General features: G+C 53.0%; 1 protein-coding gene across 1 annotated transcript in view; it reads right to left on the bottom strand.

Annotated features, from left to right (window-relative positions):
* Positions 1 to 11,088: 11,088 nt before the first annotated feature.
* PLEKHD1 (pleckstrin homology and coiled-coil domain containing D1) overlaps positions 11,089 to 19,097 on the bottom strand; it is a 30,905-nt gene continuing 22,896 nt past the window's right edge. Inside the window, exons 7-13 of the mRNA XM_025869797.2 lie at positions 18,559 to 18,653; positions 17,010 to 17,103; positions 15,407 to 15,585; positions 14,711 to 14,843; positions 14,196 to 14,340; positions 13,563 to 13,712; positions 11,089 to 13,254 (exon numbers count right to left, since the gene is read on the bottom strand). Coding sequence (XP_025725582.1) covers positions 13,085 to 13,254; positions 13,563 to 13,712; positions 14,196 to 14,340; positions 14,711 to 14,843; positions 15,407 to 15,585; positions 17,010 to 17,103; positions 18,559 to 18,653 — 966 coding nt within the window. The 3' untranslated portion in view covers positions 11,089 to 13,084. The remainder of the gene's footprint in view (positions 13,255 to 13,562; positions 13,713 to 14,195; positions 14,341 to 14,710; positions 14,844 to 15,406; positions 15,586 to 17,009; positions 17,104 to 18,558; positions 18,654 to 19,097) is intronic.

Below are 19,097 nucleotides of genomic sequence, written 5' to 3'. Positions count from 1 at the left end.
AAGCACGAGGAAGTGCTTAACATCTCTGTAGGTGAGAACTAAGGCAGAATGCAGGTGTATGGCACTACCACTGAACTAGTCAACCTTTACTAAGTGCCTACTGTATTCCAGATCCTGAGCAAAAGGAGCAGGTAAGATTGTGGTCCCTGCCTCAGAGCACTCCCAGGCTGGGCCACGTGCAGCGTGTGTGTTGCAAACAAGCCAACAAGTCTTTATAGGATTCTCTGGTGTGTGCTCCCATGAGGGCATGGGTGAAAGCTCCCAGGAAGTGCTGGTCCAGCGAGGCTCCAAGACAGCTTCCTAGGAAGTGACAGCTAAGCTGAGGCCTCAGGGAGGAGCTCAAAGCTGAGAAGAGGCTTATTTTTCTCTTGTGTTCTAGTGCGTGGGAAGGCAGGTGGTCCAGGCTGGGTAGACGGTCCCATGGCACTCGTGGTCCAGGGCCTAGCTTCCTTCTAGCTCACCTTGCCGGCTTCTAGGGTGTTTTCTTCATTTGCACGATCTAAGTTAACTCACCAACACCACCTCCACGTTCCAGGAAAAAAGAAGACATAGAAGGCAAACAATTTCCTCCTGCAGATGTTGTGTACGTCAGTTTTTGCTTCCTTCTCACTGGCCAGCACTTCGACATATGGCCACTCCTGACTGCAAGGCAGGCTGGAGAAAATAGTCTCTGACTAAGTAGGCATCTGTCAAGCTAAAACTACGAGAAAAAGGAAGAGAATGGACACTAGTGGACAATTAGAAGTTTCCGTCACAGCAGGGAGAGAATAGTCCATGCGTATGCCACAGTCAAGGGCAAGAAGCAAAAGGGGTTATGAGGGGTTGGGATGGATTCGGGGAGAGCTATGCTGTGTCGGGCATGGTCATTAATCCTTTCACCCAGAGCCTCACGACCTCAACCTTGAATAAAAATCACTCTGAAATTTGCAGTCCGTTTGGTCTATGAATAATTCAGCATGGCTCTCAACTCGGGAAGTATTCGGTTTCTGGTGCTTTTTAACCTACAGGAGACACAATAGGTAGCGGTGCCTCAGGGATGCATCTGCTTTGGTTTGAGTGAGTAGATGGGAGGGAGGAGGGAAGGAAGGAAGGATAAATTGAAGGTGGAGAGGGAGGCAGAGAGAGGAGGGGGAAGGAAAGTTAGGGATAGAACAAACTGCCTCCTTCACGCATCTCAGAAACAAGGACTTTAGCTCACGCCAAGTATCAGGCTCTGGGGAAAGAGCCGTAGTCAGGCTGTGGGAGCTCTCTGGGTGACAGGCACCCTGCCTCCCAGAGCAGCTGCAGGAATGTGACGACTGAGTGTGAGCTCGTCCACCAGGGAGTGGTGATCCCAAGCAGGAACCCAGAACCAGTGTGCACAGCTCCTCTTGGAACGCCCAAGGCTGCAGGACCATCCCTCCTCCTTCTGGCTTGGCATTGTCCCAAGACTAGAAGGGGCAGAAGGAGAGAGATGGGGACTGGGGTCCAAAGGCTGAGCTCAGGCCCCAGTTCTACCTTCCGTGGCAGTGGGACCTTGGGCGGATGGCTGGCGTGTGGTGTGACAGGATAACGGGATCTGGCCAGAGACCGCATATCCTCCAGCCCTACCCCAACGCGAGACAGACGAAATGCAAGCTCTTTATTACTGAAGTGTATCTGCCCTGGTAGACGAGGCTGCCCCACGTAAGGGACCCTTTAATGTAGGCTGAGGGCTCTCGTAGGGGGCCATTTTTCGTTCCTCCTGAATCCCAGAACGACGTAACCCCCCCATGGTAAAGAAAGGTGCATCCCACCAAAAGCATGCCGAGGGAAAGTGAGCGAGAATATCTGTCCAAGATTCAGGCAGAGCAGGTTCATTCCACACCCTTCATGCTTACCCAGGGAGGGAAGTCCCTGGGCTCGAAGGAGAGCCAAGGAGGCACCCCTCCCCATCACATAGGCCTAGAGCACTACCTCCTTCCCCAGGTACCCCATCAGGCCGGGTGTCATCCTGTTCCTTAGGATGGGAAAGGAGGGTGGGCAGGGCAGGGCAGAGCGGGGATCCAAGTTTCTCTTGAGGCCAGCATTCTCTGACCACTGTTTCTTCATCTTTAAAATGAAAACTGTAAAAACACCAGGACTGTTTCCTCGTGGGCTGACTGGAGGGAAAGCTGAGCCAGTGGAGGTGAAAGCCAATGGCAAGGAGCCTCACCATATGGGTGACCTTTGTTGAGGCGGCCAGTCTCTACTTCGGCAAGCCCGTGCAGGACTGGGGATGGACAGTGAGCGTATCCAAGAGAACAGCAGGCTCGCTGGAGGGGCTCATTGTGGATGGAACCTGTCCCTGCCGGCAAGCTGCCTACATGCTTGTTGGGAACACTCTTGTGACACCTTGAGGAACAACACTCCGTGGTAGACAATCTGGCAGGGGGGCAGGCAGGTGGTTGTACGTGGTTCACACGACTGTGTTGGAAGAGTCCTACAGCCGGCCACCTGGGTGGCTCAGTTGGTTAAGTGTCTGCCTTCAGCTCAGGTCATGATCCCAGGGTCCTGGGATCGAGTCCCGCATCGGGCTCCTTGCTCAGTGGAGAACCTGCTTCTCTGTCTGCCGCTCCCCCGGCTTGTGAGCACTCTCTCTCTGTGTCCAATAAAGAAATAAATACAATCTTAAAAAAGAAGAAGAAGAAGAAGAAGAAGAAGAGTCCTACAGCCTCCTCCAGTAACAGGCTCCTGGCGTCCTCCTCCATCTCAGGGAGGGAAACTCAAACTTGAGTCCACCTGTACCATCGCCGACCCCTCTACACAGACTGAAATGACCCAAAAAGCTGGGCATTGTCTCTCTTTGGCTCTTAGCAACAAGAGACAGACTCACTTGTAGGCAAATACTCAAAACATTCCAGCCTCAGTCTTTTCCTTCAGATCCTCCCAGCAAGGCTGTTGCCATGACAACCGCTGCGGACCGCCTTCAGGAAGCCGCTGGAGCCCAGGGCGGAGGCGCTCCTGCTGCGGCCCCTGGCCCTCGGCATTGCCCACCCCGTGATGCCACAGTCCTGGCAGGTCACCGTACACCTGCACCCGCGCACGCGCGCCGCCACAGCCATCCCCTGCCTGCATTCTTCCCCCTCGGCTCTGTACGGGTGGGTTGCCTGGCGAAGTACAGACCCTTCCTCCTCACCCACAGCTGTGATTCAGCCAAGCGGCGGGCGCACGACCCGAGCCGCGGGGCCTGTCCCTTCCCTGCGGTGATTATAGGCAGCCTCGAGGAAGGACTCTCCCTTTCCTCTGGCCCAGCTGCGGCTGCCAGTGCCTAGGTCTTCTCCCAGATGTTTGCAGTGGGACAGAGCAAGGTCAACACACAAAAAGAAGGCAAGAGAAGCAGAGAGAGAACCGACATCCCGGTGGCAGGGTCTCCAGTTCTGAGCCCCGAGGCCCGGTCCCTGTGGCCCATACTTCGATTCAGAGACATTTCCAGCCTCAGGAGCCAGTATGTTCTGTCATGGCAACCAGAAGGGTCCTGATGGGCGCTCCCTCCTTCCAAGTGAGTTCTCCTTTGTCTCCCATGCTCCTCTCCGCCCCACCGAAAGAAATTCCTTCCCTTCTCTGTCTTGATTTGCATAGCTCTCAAGTGGAGAGACTGCATCTCGTTCCCAGCCTCTGTTCGTCTAGGAAATGTTAGAGGAGCAAGAGGGGACAGTGCAGCTTAAAAGGCCCAGGGACTCGAGAATAGGTTCCAGAACTTAGAGAATGACAGGAATGGTTCACGCTGAAGAGAGGTAGAGAGTCGGAAAGGAGCCGGTCCACAGAGCTGGCCAGAGAGGGGAGACGAAGTTGTGTGCTGTGCCAAACTGGCCATATGGGCACCTCCTGGCACTCGCAGCCAGCCCCAGGCTGCTGCCAACAAAAAATGTATTCAGTCCCCACTCAGGTGAGAGGCAGCCAGGCCCTGGCTTCCCTCCCTTTCCTGAGTATTTCCCACTAATATTAGGCCTCAGGCCCTCGGCCCTGACTTAGAGGCTTTACTTTGAATACCAAACCGAACAAGCAGTGTGTGTGTGTGTGTGTGTGTGTGTGTGTGTGTGTGTGTGTGTGTCCGGAAGGAGCAGGAGAGGCTTTCAACCAAGTGGCTTAGAAATGTCTCACCAGACAGAGTGAGCGTGAGCAAGACCACCATCGCTCACTCAAGGAACATTCCCACAGTGCAGACCAGCACGATGTCGTGTTTGTGCGAAGCTTTTACAAATCACAGAGCTCTCCCTTGCAGCTCTCCGGATCCTCTCAACAACGCGTGAGGGAGTAAAGGCAGGCGTGGCTGCTACATTTACATTTGAGGACTGTACGTTTATAGCGGAGAGATCCGATGCCCAGAAATGTTAAGTGATGTGGCCAAGTCACACAGCACAGAAGGGGTGAAACCCGAGCCCCTCCACAGGCTGTCCAATGGCCTCTGCACCAGTGTTCTGTTCTATCTTGGAGGCTGGAGCCCTGCAGGCCGATTCACTAGCACACATTCTACTGAGCAAACAAACCCGTCCCCACCGGCCCCCCTGAGCAGGCAGAGAGGCGGAACTGGCAGTGCTAAGTGATGGAGCTTTACAGGCATTCCTGAAAAATCTCTTCTGCCCCAAAATATCTCAGATAGAAAGTCATGCTTTAGGAGAAGCACCACACATTTCTTTAACCCTATTAGCCTGCATGGGTAACCAGGGCTATCCAAAACTGGTTACCAATGGGGCTAATATTCTGAGTTGTGAACATTTTCCTATGTAGTGATGTGCCTGATATTCAGGTCGGCATCCCCAGAGACACAATGGCAAGACAGGCAAGCTGGTGTTTTTGTTTTCTGTGGGGAGGCTCTGGGCTGCTGGGACTCCCCCATTTCCACAGTGTTGCTTATAGTGCACAGAGAGACCACGGGCTGCTCACTAGCGTCTAGTCACCCTTTACCTTGGGTGCTCAGCCTCCCCTGCAGGGGATGAGGCCATGTCACTGAGTTTCTACCAATTAAATGAGGACAGAGGGCGCCTGGGTGGCTCAGTGGGTTAAGCGACTGCCTTCGGCTCAGGTCATGATCCTGGAGTCCCGGGATCGAGTCCCACATCCGGCTCCCTGCTCAGCAGGGAGTCTGCTTCTCCCTCTGACCCTCTTCCCTCTCATGCTCTCTATCTCTCATTCTCTCTCTTTCAAATAAATAAATAAAAATCTTTAAAAAAAAAAAATGAGGACAGAGGTGCTCTGGGCTACTTCCAGGCACAATGGAAAAGGGAAATTCTGGAGACTATCGTCCCAAGGGCAACCTTGGAAGCTTTGAGTTGATGAGGGAAAGGTGCCTGTCAGGGGCGCCCGGGTGGCTCAGTCACTAAGCGTCTGCCTTCGGCTCAGGTCATGGTCCCAGGGTCCTGGGATCGAGCCCCGCATCGGGCTCCCTGCTCCGCGGGGAGCCTGCTTCTCTCTCTCCTTCTGCCGCTGCCCCTGCTTGGGCTCTCTCACTCTCTTTCCCTCTCTCTCAAATAAAGAAAAAAAAAATAAAGTCTTTAAAAAAAAAAAAAAACAAGTGGCTGTCCCATAGGTCCCTGACTGACATCTAAAGGACTCTCCAAAGCCAAGCTGAACAAACAACCAGGGTTTTGACTTTCCAGTTGTCTCCCCGGTGCCAGGACAGAGTTTGGCGCATAGTACATAGTCTCCAATGTAAGACATCACTGAGTTTAAGGCATACCATTATTTTATGTACCACTAAGAAATTAAAAGTGTTGCCAATTAAACTATGACATCATGCTTTCACTCAGAATTTTTATTTTACATCTATTGAGAATTCTTTTGGATTTGATGAGTCACAGATTTTCATCATCAGTCACTCTTGTGCATAATAAAACGGTGAATAAAAAGTGAAGTAATGGGCGAAGGTATTTCTAGAACTTCTCATTCCAAATCTGATTCCTCTCTCTTTGACTGAGAATCACAATGACCATCTTTTTCTCACATGCCGGCATCTTCCGAGGCCTCAGGAGCCTGGATGATGCAGCGTTTCTCAAAAGAATCCATAAAAGAACGAAGGGTCCTATGTGCAGGGCTCTGCAGCCAACTTTATGATTCTGTGGGTCCAGCTGTATCGCAAGTGCCCCCAAACATGTCTGATTCGCCGCCTCCCCGACAACCACGTGACCCTTATTTATGAAGAGCATGCCCTGTGAGTATTTCGGGATTTTTTTTACTAAACTATTGACACACAGTGTATACATTGTGATGCTGGCGTATCTGGTGTCTGCAAAGGCAGTGACGACCCCACAGAGACAGCCATGTGACCAGCAGCAATTTGAAATCTATCCCAATTTCAGGGACATCTGGTGGCTCAGTCAGTTAAGCGGTTGACTCTTGTTTTCGGCTCAGGTCATGATCTCAGGGTCCTGGGATCAGCCCCTCGCCTGGCTCTGTGCTCAGCGAGGAGCCTGCTTGAGATTCTCTCTCCCCCTCTCCCTCTCCCCCTTCCCCAGCTCATGCTGTCTCTCTCTCTCAAATAAATAAATAAATCTTTAAAAAATAAAAACATTTTAAAAATTTAAACTATACTCCGATTTCAGAGATTTTGAGTTGCAGGGGGTGTGTGTCTAGAATTTTCAAAAAATATGCTAGTGGGTTCTCAATAAATATTTGTTGACTGAATGAGTAGATGAATTCTAGTTCCCAGTCTATGACTGAAAATGTTGTGACTTCCTTAGGAAAAGGCCTCTCCATCTTTGGGGATCACACAACAACTCTGAAAAAGCTAAGGTGGCTATCAGTTAGGCAGCTCTTGTTTGAAAATCACAGAAAAGCCAGTCAAAAAGGCTTCAACAATAAGGAAAGGTAAGTCAGATCACATAACAAGAAGTCCTGAAAGAGGGCAGACCCAGCACTGGTAAATTCAGTGACCACTCAGTAAGGACCAGTCTCCTTACCGTTTTTCCAGGCCCAGCTGCTGTCATGGTCACAAGACCGCCTTATTCCTAGGCGTCATAACCAGACACGAAATGTCCAGTGGACAAAAAGGGATCCTACCTTCCCTGTAACTTGAAAGGTGAAAAAACCTGTATCAGAAGTTCTCCAGCAAACTTCTCATCGGCCGTCCTGGTTCCATGCTTGCCCCTAGGGCAATCCCCAGCAGAGAAGTGTGACCACCAGAATGACAGAAGGGTTTTGAGAACGTCTAATTCCACACCTTCATCGTACCAAGGGGCGATCAAATGGCTTGCCTCTCTCTCAGAATTAATCACCGGTTCTGTGGGACCACCCAGGCCCTCTAGATCTCCAGCCCAGGGGTTTCCCATTGGCTGCCTTCTCCCAGAGGAGACTGGACTGAGAAGCGTGGGGCAGGGCAAAGGAGGGTGAAGGGCAAGAGATTGCCAGCCTAGAAGTAGTTGGAGGCAGCAAGAAAAAGCCTGGTTACTTTACAACGTTCTTAGGAGGAGAAGCTCCAACGCTCAGAGCCTGCTACGTTGGACTAGCAGATCCTCAGAATGAAAGAATTCTCGGGAAACTGTCAGTTACCAAGCGGCTGAGTCAATCCCTTAAGAACCCATAATAGAAGAGATGTGAGTGCAGACTCTGGCGCCTAGAACATAGAGGAACTCCATATATTTATATTTGCTGAAGGAAGGAAGGCAGAAGGAAATGGAGGGAAGGAGTGGGGGGAAAGAAAAGAAACCCACTAAAAATGATTTACATGGAATTATTTACATATTTACATATGCTAGAAAGAACACTGGTCATGAACTCAAAAACCTGAACCTCCACTTAGGAGCTGTGTGACCTTGGACAAAACTCCCTTAACCTCTGGCTTTCAAGGAGAGAGATGTTGTGAGGACAAAAAGGAGAAATCAATGTGAAAGCACGTGATGTATAACGGACTTAATAAATGATGGCTGAAGCAGAGACTTTTGTTTCGTATCTTAAAGGGGAGAACAACTGGGGGATTCATCAGCAATAATGCAGAACCTGAGCAGTGTCCCCAAGCCCTCCCCCTTCTCTGGGAGCCTTAGCTCACTTTGCCCCCAGATTTTGCCGGCCCAGCGCAGAGCATGCTGCCATCTGCTGGGAAGAAGGAGGAAGTGAACTCCAAAGCGTCTCTTCAGGCCAGGCCATTATGAGGAGCAACCTGGAAAAAAAGGGAAGCATAGGGACCCATCTTCCCTTCCCCTCAGCTGTGACTCTCTTATCCTTTAAGACAGGCAGGGCTTTCATCATTGGCCAACAATTTATAGAAAAATAAGATTTCAATCAGTTTTTCTTTTCAAAAGTGGTAGGATATTATTCAACCTTAAAAAGGAAGGATATTCTGACATGTTACAATGTGAACAAACCTTGAGGACGGTTACGCTGAGACAAGCCAGTCGGTAAAAAGACAAATACTGTGTGATTCCACTTTTATGAAGTATCTTAAGAAGTCAAATTCATAGGAAAAGAAAGTAGAATGGTAGTTGCCAGGGGCTGGGGAGGGGGGAAACTGGGACTTGTTTAACGCATTAAGTTCCAGCTTTGCAAGACGAAAAGTTCTGGAGATAGTTGCACAACTATGTGAATACACAACACTATCGAACTGCACACTTGAAAGCGGTCAAAATGGGGGGCGCCTGGGTGGCTCAGTCAGTTAAGCATCTGCTCTCGGCTCGGGTCATGATCTCAGGGTCCTGGGATCTAGCCCCGCGCGTTGGGCTCCCTGCTCAGTGGGGAGTCTGCTTCTCTCCCTCTCAAATAAATAAATAAATAAAATCTTTTTAAAAAAATGGTCAACATGGTAACTTTTATGTTATGTATATTTTACCGCAATGAAAAAAAATATTAGTAAGTGATAGAGATAATAAGCACATGGTAGGTGCTTGACTTCAGGCGATGGCATCCCAATAAACATTTGTCGAATGAAGATGGAAAGAAGGGACGCTGAGAAATGGTCTCAGACATCAAGACGAACATGAGAATGGACATCTTTCCTTTCCCAGGATGGTCTTCCAAGTGACTAATTAGTCACCACTGCCTTTTCTTTGGGCTGATAAATTAGTTATCTTTCCTCTTCTCATCTCAACACTAAAATTTTCTGACAACTGCATGGCCTCAAGTTCGACATGAGCCAGAACGCCCTTCCTCCCTAAGAACTGTATTTCTGTGATCAGCGCGGGGAGAGGCATTCCTATTTGTGTTCATCCCAGAGCTGCAGGTTCCCAGTCTTCCCAGTTCATAGAACTTGAGAACTGCAAAGGCTCTGAGCAACCTCGTGAGATTTAAGAAACTTATCTCCTACCTAATAAAAATATATACATATAAAAAGCATTCTTTTGTTTTTAAAGATTTTATTTTTATTTATTTTATTTTATTTATTCAACAGAGAGAGAGAGAGAGAGAACACAAGCAGGGGAAGCTACAGAGGGAGAGGGGGAAGCCGGCTCCTCACTGAGCAGGGAGCCTGACAAGTGGCTCCATCCCAGGCCCTTGGGATCATGACCCGAAGGTAGACGCTTAACCGACTGAGCCACCCAGGTGCCCCTACAAAAAGCATTTTAATTAGTGACTTATTAAAACCTACAGAGCTGAGAACTGACCTTTAACCACCAGAGACACCCCCACCCCACCCCCACAGCAGCAAGCACCATGCAGGACAAGTTCTTTCCCTTCTCTTCTTGTGACCGGGTTACTGCTCTGCTAGAGGAAAGGTTCTCCTGTGATCAGTGACACTCCAAGGCCCATCAGCCACAGCTTTTGCCCGGGTAACAGGACAGGCTGAGTCTGTTTATAGCAGGACCCTCAGCCTAGAGGCAGGGATCAGATCCTCCAGGGGAAGCAAGACAGAGTGCAGAGAATGAGCCCCCAAATGCACTGGCAGCTGGCTCTGGCTCTGCAATCTCCAGCCCCTGAGGTGGAGCCTCCTGCCTTCGAGCAACCCTGTCTCAACCCAGCTTCTCTGCCTGATCACTGAGTCTCACCCACAAGCAAAGCCAGAACACTCCTTGCCCCTTGCTCACCAGGGGTGTGTGAGGTAAAAGAAGTCAGTAGCTTTCCCCCCAAGAGTCAAAGCCATAAGGTTTCTGACCCTGGGGAGCCCTTGCAGCAGCCTCGGGGTCCGAGCAGCCCCATCCTGACTCCTCACAAAAGCACAAGATTCCCCAGGAGCTGTTGGGCTTTATCTGAGGGCTTCAGAGAGGCCCCTTTGTCTGGTGGTTTTAATGACTACCTTCCATGGAGACCACATCTGACACAGGCTGATTCCCTGAGACTTGAGCAAGTCTCTGGTCCAACAACATCATTCACTGTGAGCTCCAAATTTTACTCGGATGATGCCTGATCACCCACAGGCTGCCCAGGTCATGCTGAGCTGGGTGGGATAGGATTGGGGGGGGGGGGGGATGGGCAACAGTGACATCTCTCCAGAGACAAATACAGGCAGTGGATCCTTCCCAGGAGCTGGGAGCTGGGCAGTGGGTCAGGACCTGAGTGTTTTCCAGATCTCTTACCTCACCCATTAACATACTTTTGGGGGAATAGCATTACAACCAGGATGACCACATAATTATCACCTAAGCTGGGAGCCATTAATAATTATGCTGGGAAACAATACAAACCGGGACAGTCCTGGGCATGATGATCGATCACCCATCCCCAGGGAGGAAACAAACCGAAAAGGAGGAGAATCCAATCATTACCATTTTTTGCTCTCTCTTCTAGGATTACAAAACAAAAGCATAAACCTCTCCTCAGCAGAGAAGGCATGCCGTCAATTTCCAATGGGATACTGAAACCAGCAAGCCATGAAACTAGGTGTCTTTCACCTCCCCTGGAGCTATTCCCACTTACGTAGTCTGCACCCTTTGGTCAGTGCTCAAATCAGAATAAAATCCAGCTGATAGTCCTCGTTACATGGGGACGGCCGGGACCTCAGGGTGGGAACACAGATTTTTCAGTTAATGATTAAGAAACCACTCCCAGGAGGCGAAGCTTTGGGGAGAATTTCCTCATAGGTAGAGAAACGCGCAGGTTTATTAAGACTGCATGCGGAGAATCGCACAATTCCACATCTGGCCTGCAGGGGGCAGCATCTCTCTAGCAATGATCACACCACAAGCACTACTGCAGGAAACCCCTTTAATTGGCCAAGGAGTACGGGTTTGGGTTTTTTTGTTTTTTTAATCAGATTAATACATTCCCAATAAGTAGTTTCCACTGTGATACATTTTCATATAGAGATGTTGCTCTTTTTCTATTTACAGTGTTAGGTACATAGTGAGCTTTTAACAAATAAATACTTGTGGACTGATCAGTTGGTTGAAGATAAACCAGACTTGCCTGAGGCATAGAAAGTACAGGGTGAAATGGGAGGAAAAGAACTAGGGATTGGTGACTGTGCACGGAAAAACACTTTCTATTCTGGTTAATAGCTTGCCTGGGGGGAACATGTATTTGAAAATTTCCAAAAGATATTTCTCCAAGAGCAAACTATTATTAATCTAATTCTTTAAAAAAACAAACAAACAAAAAAACAGTAATCTTGATTGTATACAACTTCCTCCTCATTTCAAAGTCCATCCTCTATCCATGTTAGATAAATGAGTTCCAAGTTTATGCAGGTTTCTACATGTTTGAAGTTTTTACATTTAAACTCATCCCTTTTCAGATGCATCCATTCTAAGTGCCTCTGCCCCTGTCCCCACCCAGATTCTGCAGAGACTGGTTGAAGCTATCAGAGTCCACCCAGGACTTTAGCTGAGTCCCCCTTAACTTCACCGGGCATCCGTGAGCACAGAGCAGGGCACCGCGGCCTGGCCTGGGCTGGCCGTCCAGCAGATATGCATGTATTTTGAGGGGCGTGGGGGGACAGCACCTCTGCTGGGGCGTGCCCTGCAGCCATCTGAGGCATCTGTGCGCCGCTTAGACTGGGCTCCTCGCTCTGTTTGCCAAGCAGCAGAGGATCAGCACCTTTAATACCACCAGTGACCATGAGCACCCTGATCCCTGGTAGACCCCCTTTTCTGGAGAGATCAGTCGACCCAGGCAGCTTTGGAGGGTGTGGCTAGGAAAAGAGGCGAGCAGACCGTCTGCGGCAGAGGGATGCCCCCCACAGACCACCTGCAGGGTGTTTCAGCTTCACCTGATGACATGGGGCCCACCAACAGCTACTGGCCTTATTACAGGTCCAGGCCCTTCATCTTCCAGGGTCATATTGCTTCACTGGGTAAAGCCTCCGCAGGGAGAGGAGGCAAGGTGGCTAAAGCAGGCGCAGCTCAGAGGGAGACATCTGTGATCCCACAAACCAAGAGGGGCCCCACAGCCAGAGGCAGCTGCCTCCCTATCCAACCAGGAGTAAACAATGCCACCTTGTTCCCCCCCCCCCAACTCCCCGGCTCCCGGCTTACTACTTGTCCTCTGGGAGAGCCCTCAGAATCGCTGCTGGCCCCAGATCCCAGCCAGGGCCCTGGGCCCTAGGTACCCAGCAGGAGGGATATGGGAGGGAAGGGGCAGGGTCACATCACCCTCCAAACCAGCTGCAGCTGCAGGCGGGTGAACTCAGCTGGGGAGAGGAGCGAGTGGTTAGCCCCTCAGTGAGGGCCCAACCTTAGGGAAGGAGACACTATGGCAAGTGTGCTATGCCACAAACCCAAAAGTCACTGTGATAGGTCCCTCCCTGCCCCAAGATGTGGTAGAAGTGAGCGGCCTTGGCTGAGACATATCTATGGGTCTCAGAAGCAAAGAAAGGGTTAGGAACCCCTGGCGGAAGCAGGTGTCAAGGTGTGGAGGGGAGGCCAGAGAGGCAACATCACAGAGATGTAGCGGGCACAAGAAAGGGCTGTGGGCCCTGCCTACCCCACTCCCCAACCCAAAGGTCTCCAAGCGCAGCCAGGCCCCTCCTGGCCTCACCAGGTGAGCAGCAGGTGAGCACCAGGCAGCACCCAGCTTGGGCCTGTTTGGGCCTGCTGTAAACCCAAGGGTAGGGTCTGGGGTGGGGGTGAGGGAGGTGCCATCCCCGGCCTTTGAGGGGGAGGCTGGCCGCCAGGTGGAGCCCTGGCCCAGAGGGGAGCAGAGAGGTGCCAGGTAGAGTCAGACCTCCCCCTGCCAGCCCTTCCCCTACTGAGGAAAGACCTGGGAGGCAGGGAAGGCCCGCTCCTCACTTTCCACCCCGGGCAATCACCGAGGGGGCTCCTGGCTGTCTTGCCATGATGTGGTAGATGGATTCTCGGAAGCGCTGGTCCCGGCTGAGCCTCTTGGCCACCTCTTTTAGCTCTTCCATGTTGTTGGCATCCAGCTGGGAGGTCATGAAAGACTGGGACGGCTTCACTGGGGAGAGGGAGGCAGTGAGCAGCCCTCTCTCCACCGACGCTTGGCCCGGTCCCCAACACCAGCCCGCCTCCCCCGCCCCCCATCCCACAGGCTGCCGGGCTCCCGCCAGCCTCTCCGCGCCCACCGGCTCCCGGAATCCCGGGAGAAGCCCGAGGCCCGGTGGAGCCAGGTCCAGGCCGCACTGTCCAGCCTCCGAGCTGGATCAGCACTTCCCGGTCCCCACCCTACCCTCTTCCGGCCGCGTCCCCACCTGCGGCCTCCCACCGTCCCCACGCCAGCAGGGGCACGCGCAGAGCCACACTCACTGTCATTCCAGGAGGTGCTGGACCGGCGCCGGTGGAAGCGGCAGCTCTTGATGCGGCGAGTGGCCGCCTTGTGGATGTACACGGAGTTCTTCATGATGACCGGCATCTTGGCCTCCAGCTCCGCGTTCCGGATGCACTCCTCGAAGAACCCTGTGGCCGCAGTGCCGCTGCGTCCTTCCCGCCCGGCGCCCGGCTCCCGCCCCCCGGTCCCGCCCCACGGATCTCGGCTCCCGGTCCCCGGCTCCCGCCCCCCGCCTCCCGGCCCCACGGCTCCCGCCTCCCGCCCCACGGCTCCCGCCTCCCGGCCCCACGGCTCCCGGCTGCCGCCCCCAGGCTCCCGGCTCCCGCGGGAAATGTGCGCAGCTGCCCACCCGCCCCCGCAGGGCACCGAACTCCCCGCCGCGCCCCCACCCAGGTGCGAGGGCCTGAGGAAGCCCGAGCCCAGGACGCGCCTGCCGCGGGAGTCTGGAAAAGAAACTCCCTCCGTAGCTCGGGGGCCACCTGATGCACACCAGGCCCCGTGCGGCGCTCCCGGCCCGGGTCCCGGCTCCGCGGGGTCTGGACTCCCGCGGGGCCTGAGCCCGAGGGCTGCGGGCTAGCACCGGGGCGGGGGGGGGGGGGGGGGGGGCTCACTTTTCAGATGGCTCACGTCAGCCCGCATCCTCTCCTCCTTCTCCTTGTTCCGCACCTTGGAGTTGAGCCCTTGTTCCAGGCTCCGCAAGGCCCCCTCTGCCTCCCGCAGACGCCTCTCCAGGTCCATGCGGACCTTCACCTCGGCCTGAGGGTAGAGGGAAGACAGACGAAAGTGGGGTCCTGGGGAGCAGTTGCCATCTCCCGTGGAAGCCTTCCCTGGTCACCCCCTGGCTCAAGCGGGCCTGCTCGCCCCTGGCCTTGGATGGAAGTTACCACGTCCTGCTTCGTGTCTCGAGCCCTTGACCATCTGATGGCCCAGGCTCAGCCCCTGCACCGGGCAGGGGTCTACCAATGCTGCCCCACCCCAGCAGCGGGCTCACTGCTCCCCCAAATGGTGGCTCCATCGCCTGCCCCTAGCGGGTCAGACTGGCAGAGATAATTGAGGTAGCTGCCAGGTAGAGATGTGAGAGGGAAGGTCCCGGAACACAGGCCGCGCCGAGCGTCCGGGCCAGCACCTTGAGCTCCCGCTCAGCCTGCTGCTTTTCTGCGGTCAGTTCCTGCAGCGAGTTCTGCAGCGCCTGGGACTGGCTCGAGTAGAACTCCCGCTCCTCCTCCAGGGCCCGAGAGCGCTCCTCGTTCTCCTTCATCCTGCCGGGGCCGAAGAGGCGCTCAGTGCGCGCTCACCCAAGGGGCTTTCCAGCGGGAGGGCAGCCCCTCCTAGAGACCTGGCTGGAGAAGCCCTGACACCCAGGCTTCCTGAGCCCCAGAACTTTCTGGGTTCTGTCACTCAGGGGATGAGAGGAGTGGTGTGGACGGTGAGGGGAGCCCCTGGCTTGGAGTCAGAAGGCTGGAGTCTTGGGTCCTGGTGTTGCTAGTTCTGTGACTTCAGGAAAGTCCTATCAACCCTCTGAGGCTCAGTTTCCTCATTTGTACAAAGGAGCTACGAGGAGAAGACCTGCCCAGCCTGCCACAAAGTACTGTTAGGCGGACCTAATGCCTGTCCGTATGGTTCACACCAGTGCAAGAGAGAATGATCAAGTCAGCTCTGGGGAAGGAAAATTTTCTTCCCCTTTGTCTCATGGGGAAACTGAGTCTTAGGCATAAAGGAAGTGAGCGATCTACCTGGTCAGTGCCAGCTAGAACCCAAGAATCTGTGTGTGCAGTTCAAGGAAAGTTATCAAACTGGACTCTGGGCTTGAAGGGGCTCTCACCGCTTCTCAGCCAGGAGCTTCTCCTCCAAGAGCTGCTGCATCTTCTCTTCTATCTGCCTCAGGTTGCTATGGAGACCCCCACTGGGAGGGGGCTGCTCACTCTGATTGGCCAGTGTCTGCAGCTGGTTCTCATTCTCCTCCAGCATTGCCAGGGTTTTCTTCTTCTCCACGGAGAGTTCCTGGCATGGAGGGAGGGAGGGACGGAAGAGAAAGAGCCTAATTTAGGTTCTCCAACATGGCTGCCCTCACCTGCCTTTCAATTTCAGGGAGTGATGCCCTCCTCAGTCTTCTAGGAGAGACACCTGAAATACCTTCCTTCTTCCCTGGAGGTAAAAGGCCAACGAAGATCTCCTTCTTCACAAAGAGGCAAGGTTACTCTCCATTGAGGGACTCGGGGAGGAGCCCAAAGCAGCTTCCAGGGAAGTTGGCATCTATACAGCTGGGGCCCAAGGGCACCATGAACTTCGGGGGTCTTTATTGCTCCAGGGATGAGTGAGGGAGTGTGTTGGGCTCATGGAAAACACCCAAGAGGAGCCAGCCCTAGAACAGACTTAGACGTCATCCCCATTTATCAGGCTGGGGTCTTGTACTACCCCCAAATTTTGGAGTTGGAACACTCCACAAGAACCATCTCTCATGATGTGAAATGGAAAGATAAACAAATAAAAGCACCACAAACAAAGCCCCAGTCACTTGAGAGAGAATAGAAACCTTGCAGCCTTCAAGGCAATTCATGAATTCAGTAAACATTAGCAACAGTGCCAGGCTCCTGCTAGGTGCTGGGCTTGTAGAGACCGTAAGGCCCAGTCTAGTGAAGTTCACAGTTTGCAAAATACAACCTAGTGTCCTATAACAGATGTGCGAAGTTCTGCAGGAGCCTAGAGCTCAGAGCAAACCCTTGCCTGGGAGAGTCAGGGAAGCTTGGCTATGGTGATGTTGGAGTTGAGTCTTAGAAGGATGGATGTGTTCTCCAGGCAAAGAAGAGGTGAAAGGACGTTCTGGGTAGAAGGAACAGCTTGGGCAAAGGTGTCGAGTCTGAAAGAGCTTGGCTTCCTCAGGACACATGAGCTCTGGTTTAGAGTAGGGGTCAGACTTTGTGCAAGGTGTGGAGGGACAACCAAGGGAAAGTTGGGGAGGAGGGGCTGGGGACAAAGTTGGCATTTTGTCCTTGATACATGCCACCTTCTTCCTCCCCCTCAGTTTCTGTGTCAAATGGAGGTAACATGACAGTTGATTTCCCTTCATGATCAGTTTCACCCAGGAGCAGCTAAGTGAATGAGCCACAAGAAGGAAGAAGTGGGTGGTTCTACCACCCACTCTAATCAATCCTCCATCTGGCATAAAAATATAAACACTGAAGAAGGTGGATTTCCCAAGGCCATAGTCAGAGCAGGACAAATTTGAATTTGCTCCTCTGGGTCCTGCATTAGGCCTCCTGTGCTCACTGGTCCACAGAGAAGAAACCTTTTAGATCAGCACTCCATCATGCTCCGTTCCCCTGGTAGAGAACCTTCTGGGGAAATGCTGTTGGAAAAACTAGTATCATGTAGCCCAACCAACCAAGCCTGCCTCCAGGCCAACCAGCTGACCAGTGGCCCCTCACCTCCAGCGTCTGCTGCAAGGACTCTGTAAGGTGCCTCAGCTCCTTCTTCTCTTGCTCCACACCCTTGAGGCATCTTGCAGTCAGTTCTAGCTCCCTGCAGGGACAGAGGGCTGGGTATGGCAGTGCCCACCCCTCCCAATCCCCTCTGCACACAGAAATGCTTCTGCTTCACCTCCCGATATGGCTCAGAGGGGTCCTTGGAAGGCCAGCCCCTCTCTGCATGGTGGGGTCCTGACAGCAGCTGTAGGGACCTGGGCCTGAAAGAAGGAGATCCCAGCCAAGTGGGGTTGAAGTCACAGGCATCTGTCAGGTGGGATAAACCCAGGACCACCCCACAGGCGAGAGAAGCATTGGAGAAACCTGGCCCCACCTCCTGTCTTCCCGGGACAGACCCTGCTAGAACCCCTAGTTACTCTGACTTGGGACATGGCTGAGGCCCTTCTCTGGGGTGGTAACCCCTTTGCTGCTTTCTTAACAAGCCTGGGCCCCCTCAGGCATTTACCTCTCTGGTTTCCCTTCCTCCTGCTTGAAACGCCTTTCCCTTTTCTCCTGCCCAGTCTCCTAAATCCTACCCATCCTTCAAGTCCCAGCTCCATCAAACCTCTCTTCACGCCCAAAGGATCACATGTATACCTTAATTCCTATGACACAGGGAGTCTGCACTGTGCCTCCTAGTGCCTGATTATATATTACTGTGTTGATCTTTCTTGGGTGTGAGCCTGGTTTTCCCAACCAGATCGTAAGATCCTGCATTGTAAGATAAGAGAACTTATCTTCTATTCCAGTATCTGGCACGCTTCTGGAGATAAGCAGGTGCTCCGCCATTTACTTGGTAAGATTCTCAGAGCTTCTCCCTCCCCGAAGCATTTGTTTAATTGACTTCCTTTTATAAGGTTGTTGGCAAGAAAAACCTTTCTGGGCTAACACTGATTATCAGTTGAGGAGGAGGAGGACGACAACCACCACCACCAACAGTACCCAGAGCATTAGTCTCCAAATTCCTAGATAGTCTGAATCAGAGTGACCTGGAGAGCTTTTATAAAATACAGATCTCTGGGCCTTACCTTCGAGAGACTCTCATCCTGTTATATGATCGTACTGTGCAACTGAGCAACTGCGTTTGCAAACCATACACAGGACTAAAGATCCCAGGGGACGTCATTAGCCAGAACGAGAAGGGACTGAGCAGGGGATGTGGAGGGTCTTGGCTAACAGCGCCTCCAGGCTGACTTGTTCCCGTCTGCCTCTGGGTAAGCAAGGCTTGACAGAGACACAAGGGGCTGGTTGCGGGGGGGGGGGGGGGGGGGGGGGGGGGGCAGGGCACCGGTCTGTACCTGCCGGTGCCTCACGTCCAGTTTGTGTGGGGTCTACAGCTCCTTCTGGGCTGCCCCGAGGCCTGGAGCAGCACTGGGAAGGTAGACCCAAACCAAGCCATCAAGTAGTGAGGCTCTCCTGGGTGAGACCTCCCTGAGCCTGATGGGAGACGTGGGTTCTAATGCCCTGCCCGAGGCGCACCTTCCTCCCACCCCCTCCTGGGCACCACCACTACCTTTTGATCTGCTCCTGTTCCATTTTCAGCTCCTGCACCACCTCCTCAAACTGCTGCTTCTCGGCCTCCAGCACCTGGTTAAGGCGCTCAAGCTCCTGAAGAGAACCAGAGGGGAAGAGAAGTGTCACGGGCAGCAAAGGGCCCCTGAGGTCAGGAACCACCACTCTGGTCCAGAGCCCCCCCTGGGATGCAGTGCAGGCCGGGCCGTATGCGAACAGACTCGGGGCTAAGTCCCGAGGAGCCCTGGTCCCACTCAGCGACACCCAGTGTCAACAAGCCCAAAGTCTGTGCTGGGCTCAGCCTTATCAAACACACTGATCGTGCTGCAGCCAGGGTTTAGAAAGGATCCCAATGTCGTTTCCCTGTGACTGGAGGTGATGATCATTCTAGATGTCTACTCTGCTGGGCAACTCCGGTCGCTAACAGCCTCAGGCGTGCTGGCCGGCTCTCAAGTGCTGGAGGAAATAGGAGTGAATGTGTATTTCTCTTAAAGATCCCTAGAGTGCCATCGGTTAAGGATGGCGAAGGAAAGCCATTCC

The sequence above is a fragment of the Callorhinus ursinus genome, unplaced genomic scaffold, assembly GCF_003265705.2.
Source record: "Callorhinus ursinus isolate GAN/ISIS: 27379988/994484 unplaced genomic scaffold, GSC_fseal_2.0 scaffold8, whole genome shotgun sequence".
Lineage (NCBI taxonomy): Eukaryota > Metazoa > Chordata > Mammalia > Carnivora > Otariidae > Callorhinus > Callorhinus ursinus.
The sequence above is the reverse complement of the archived record's forward strand: the minus strand, read 5'-3'. Positions and strand labels throughout refer to the sequence as shown.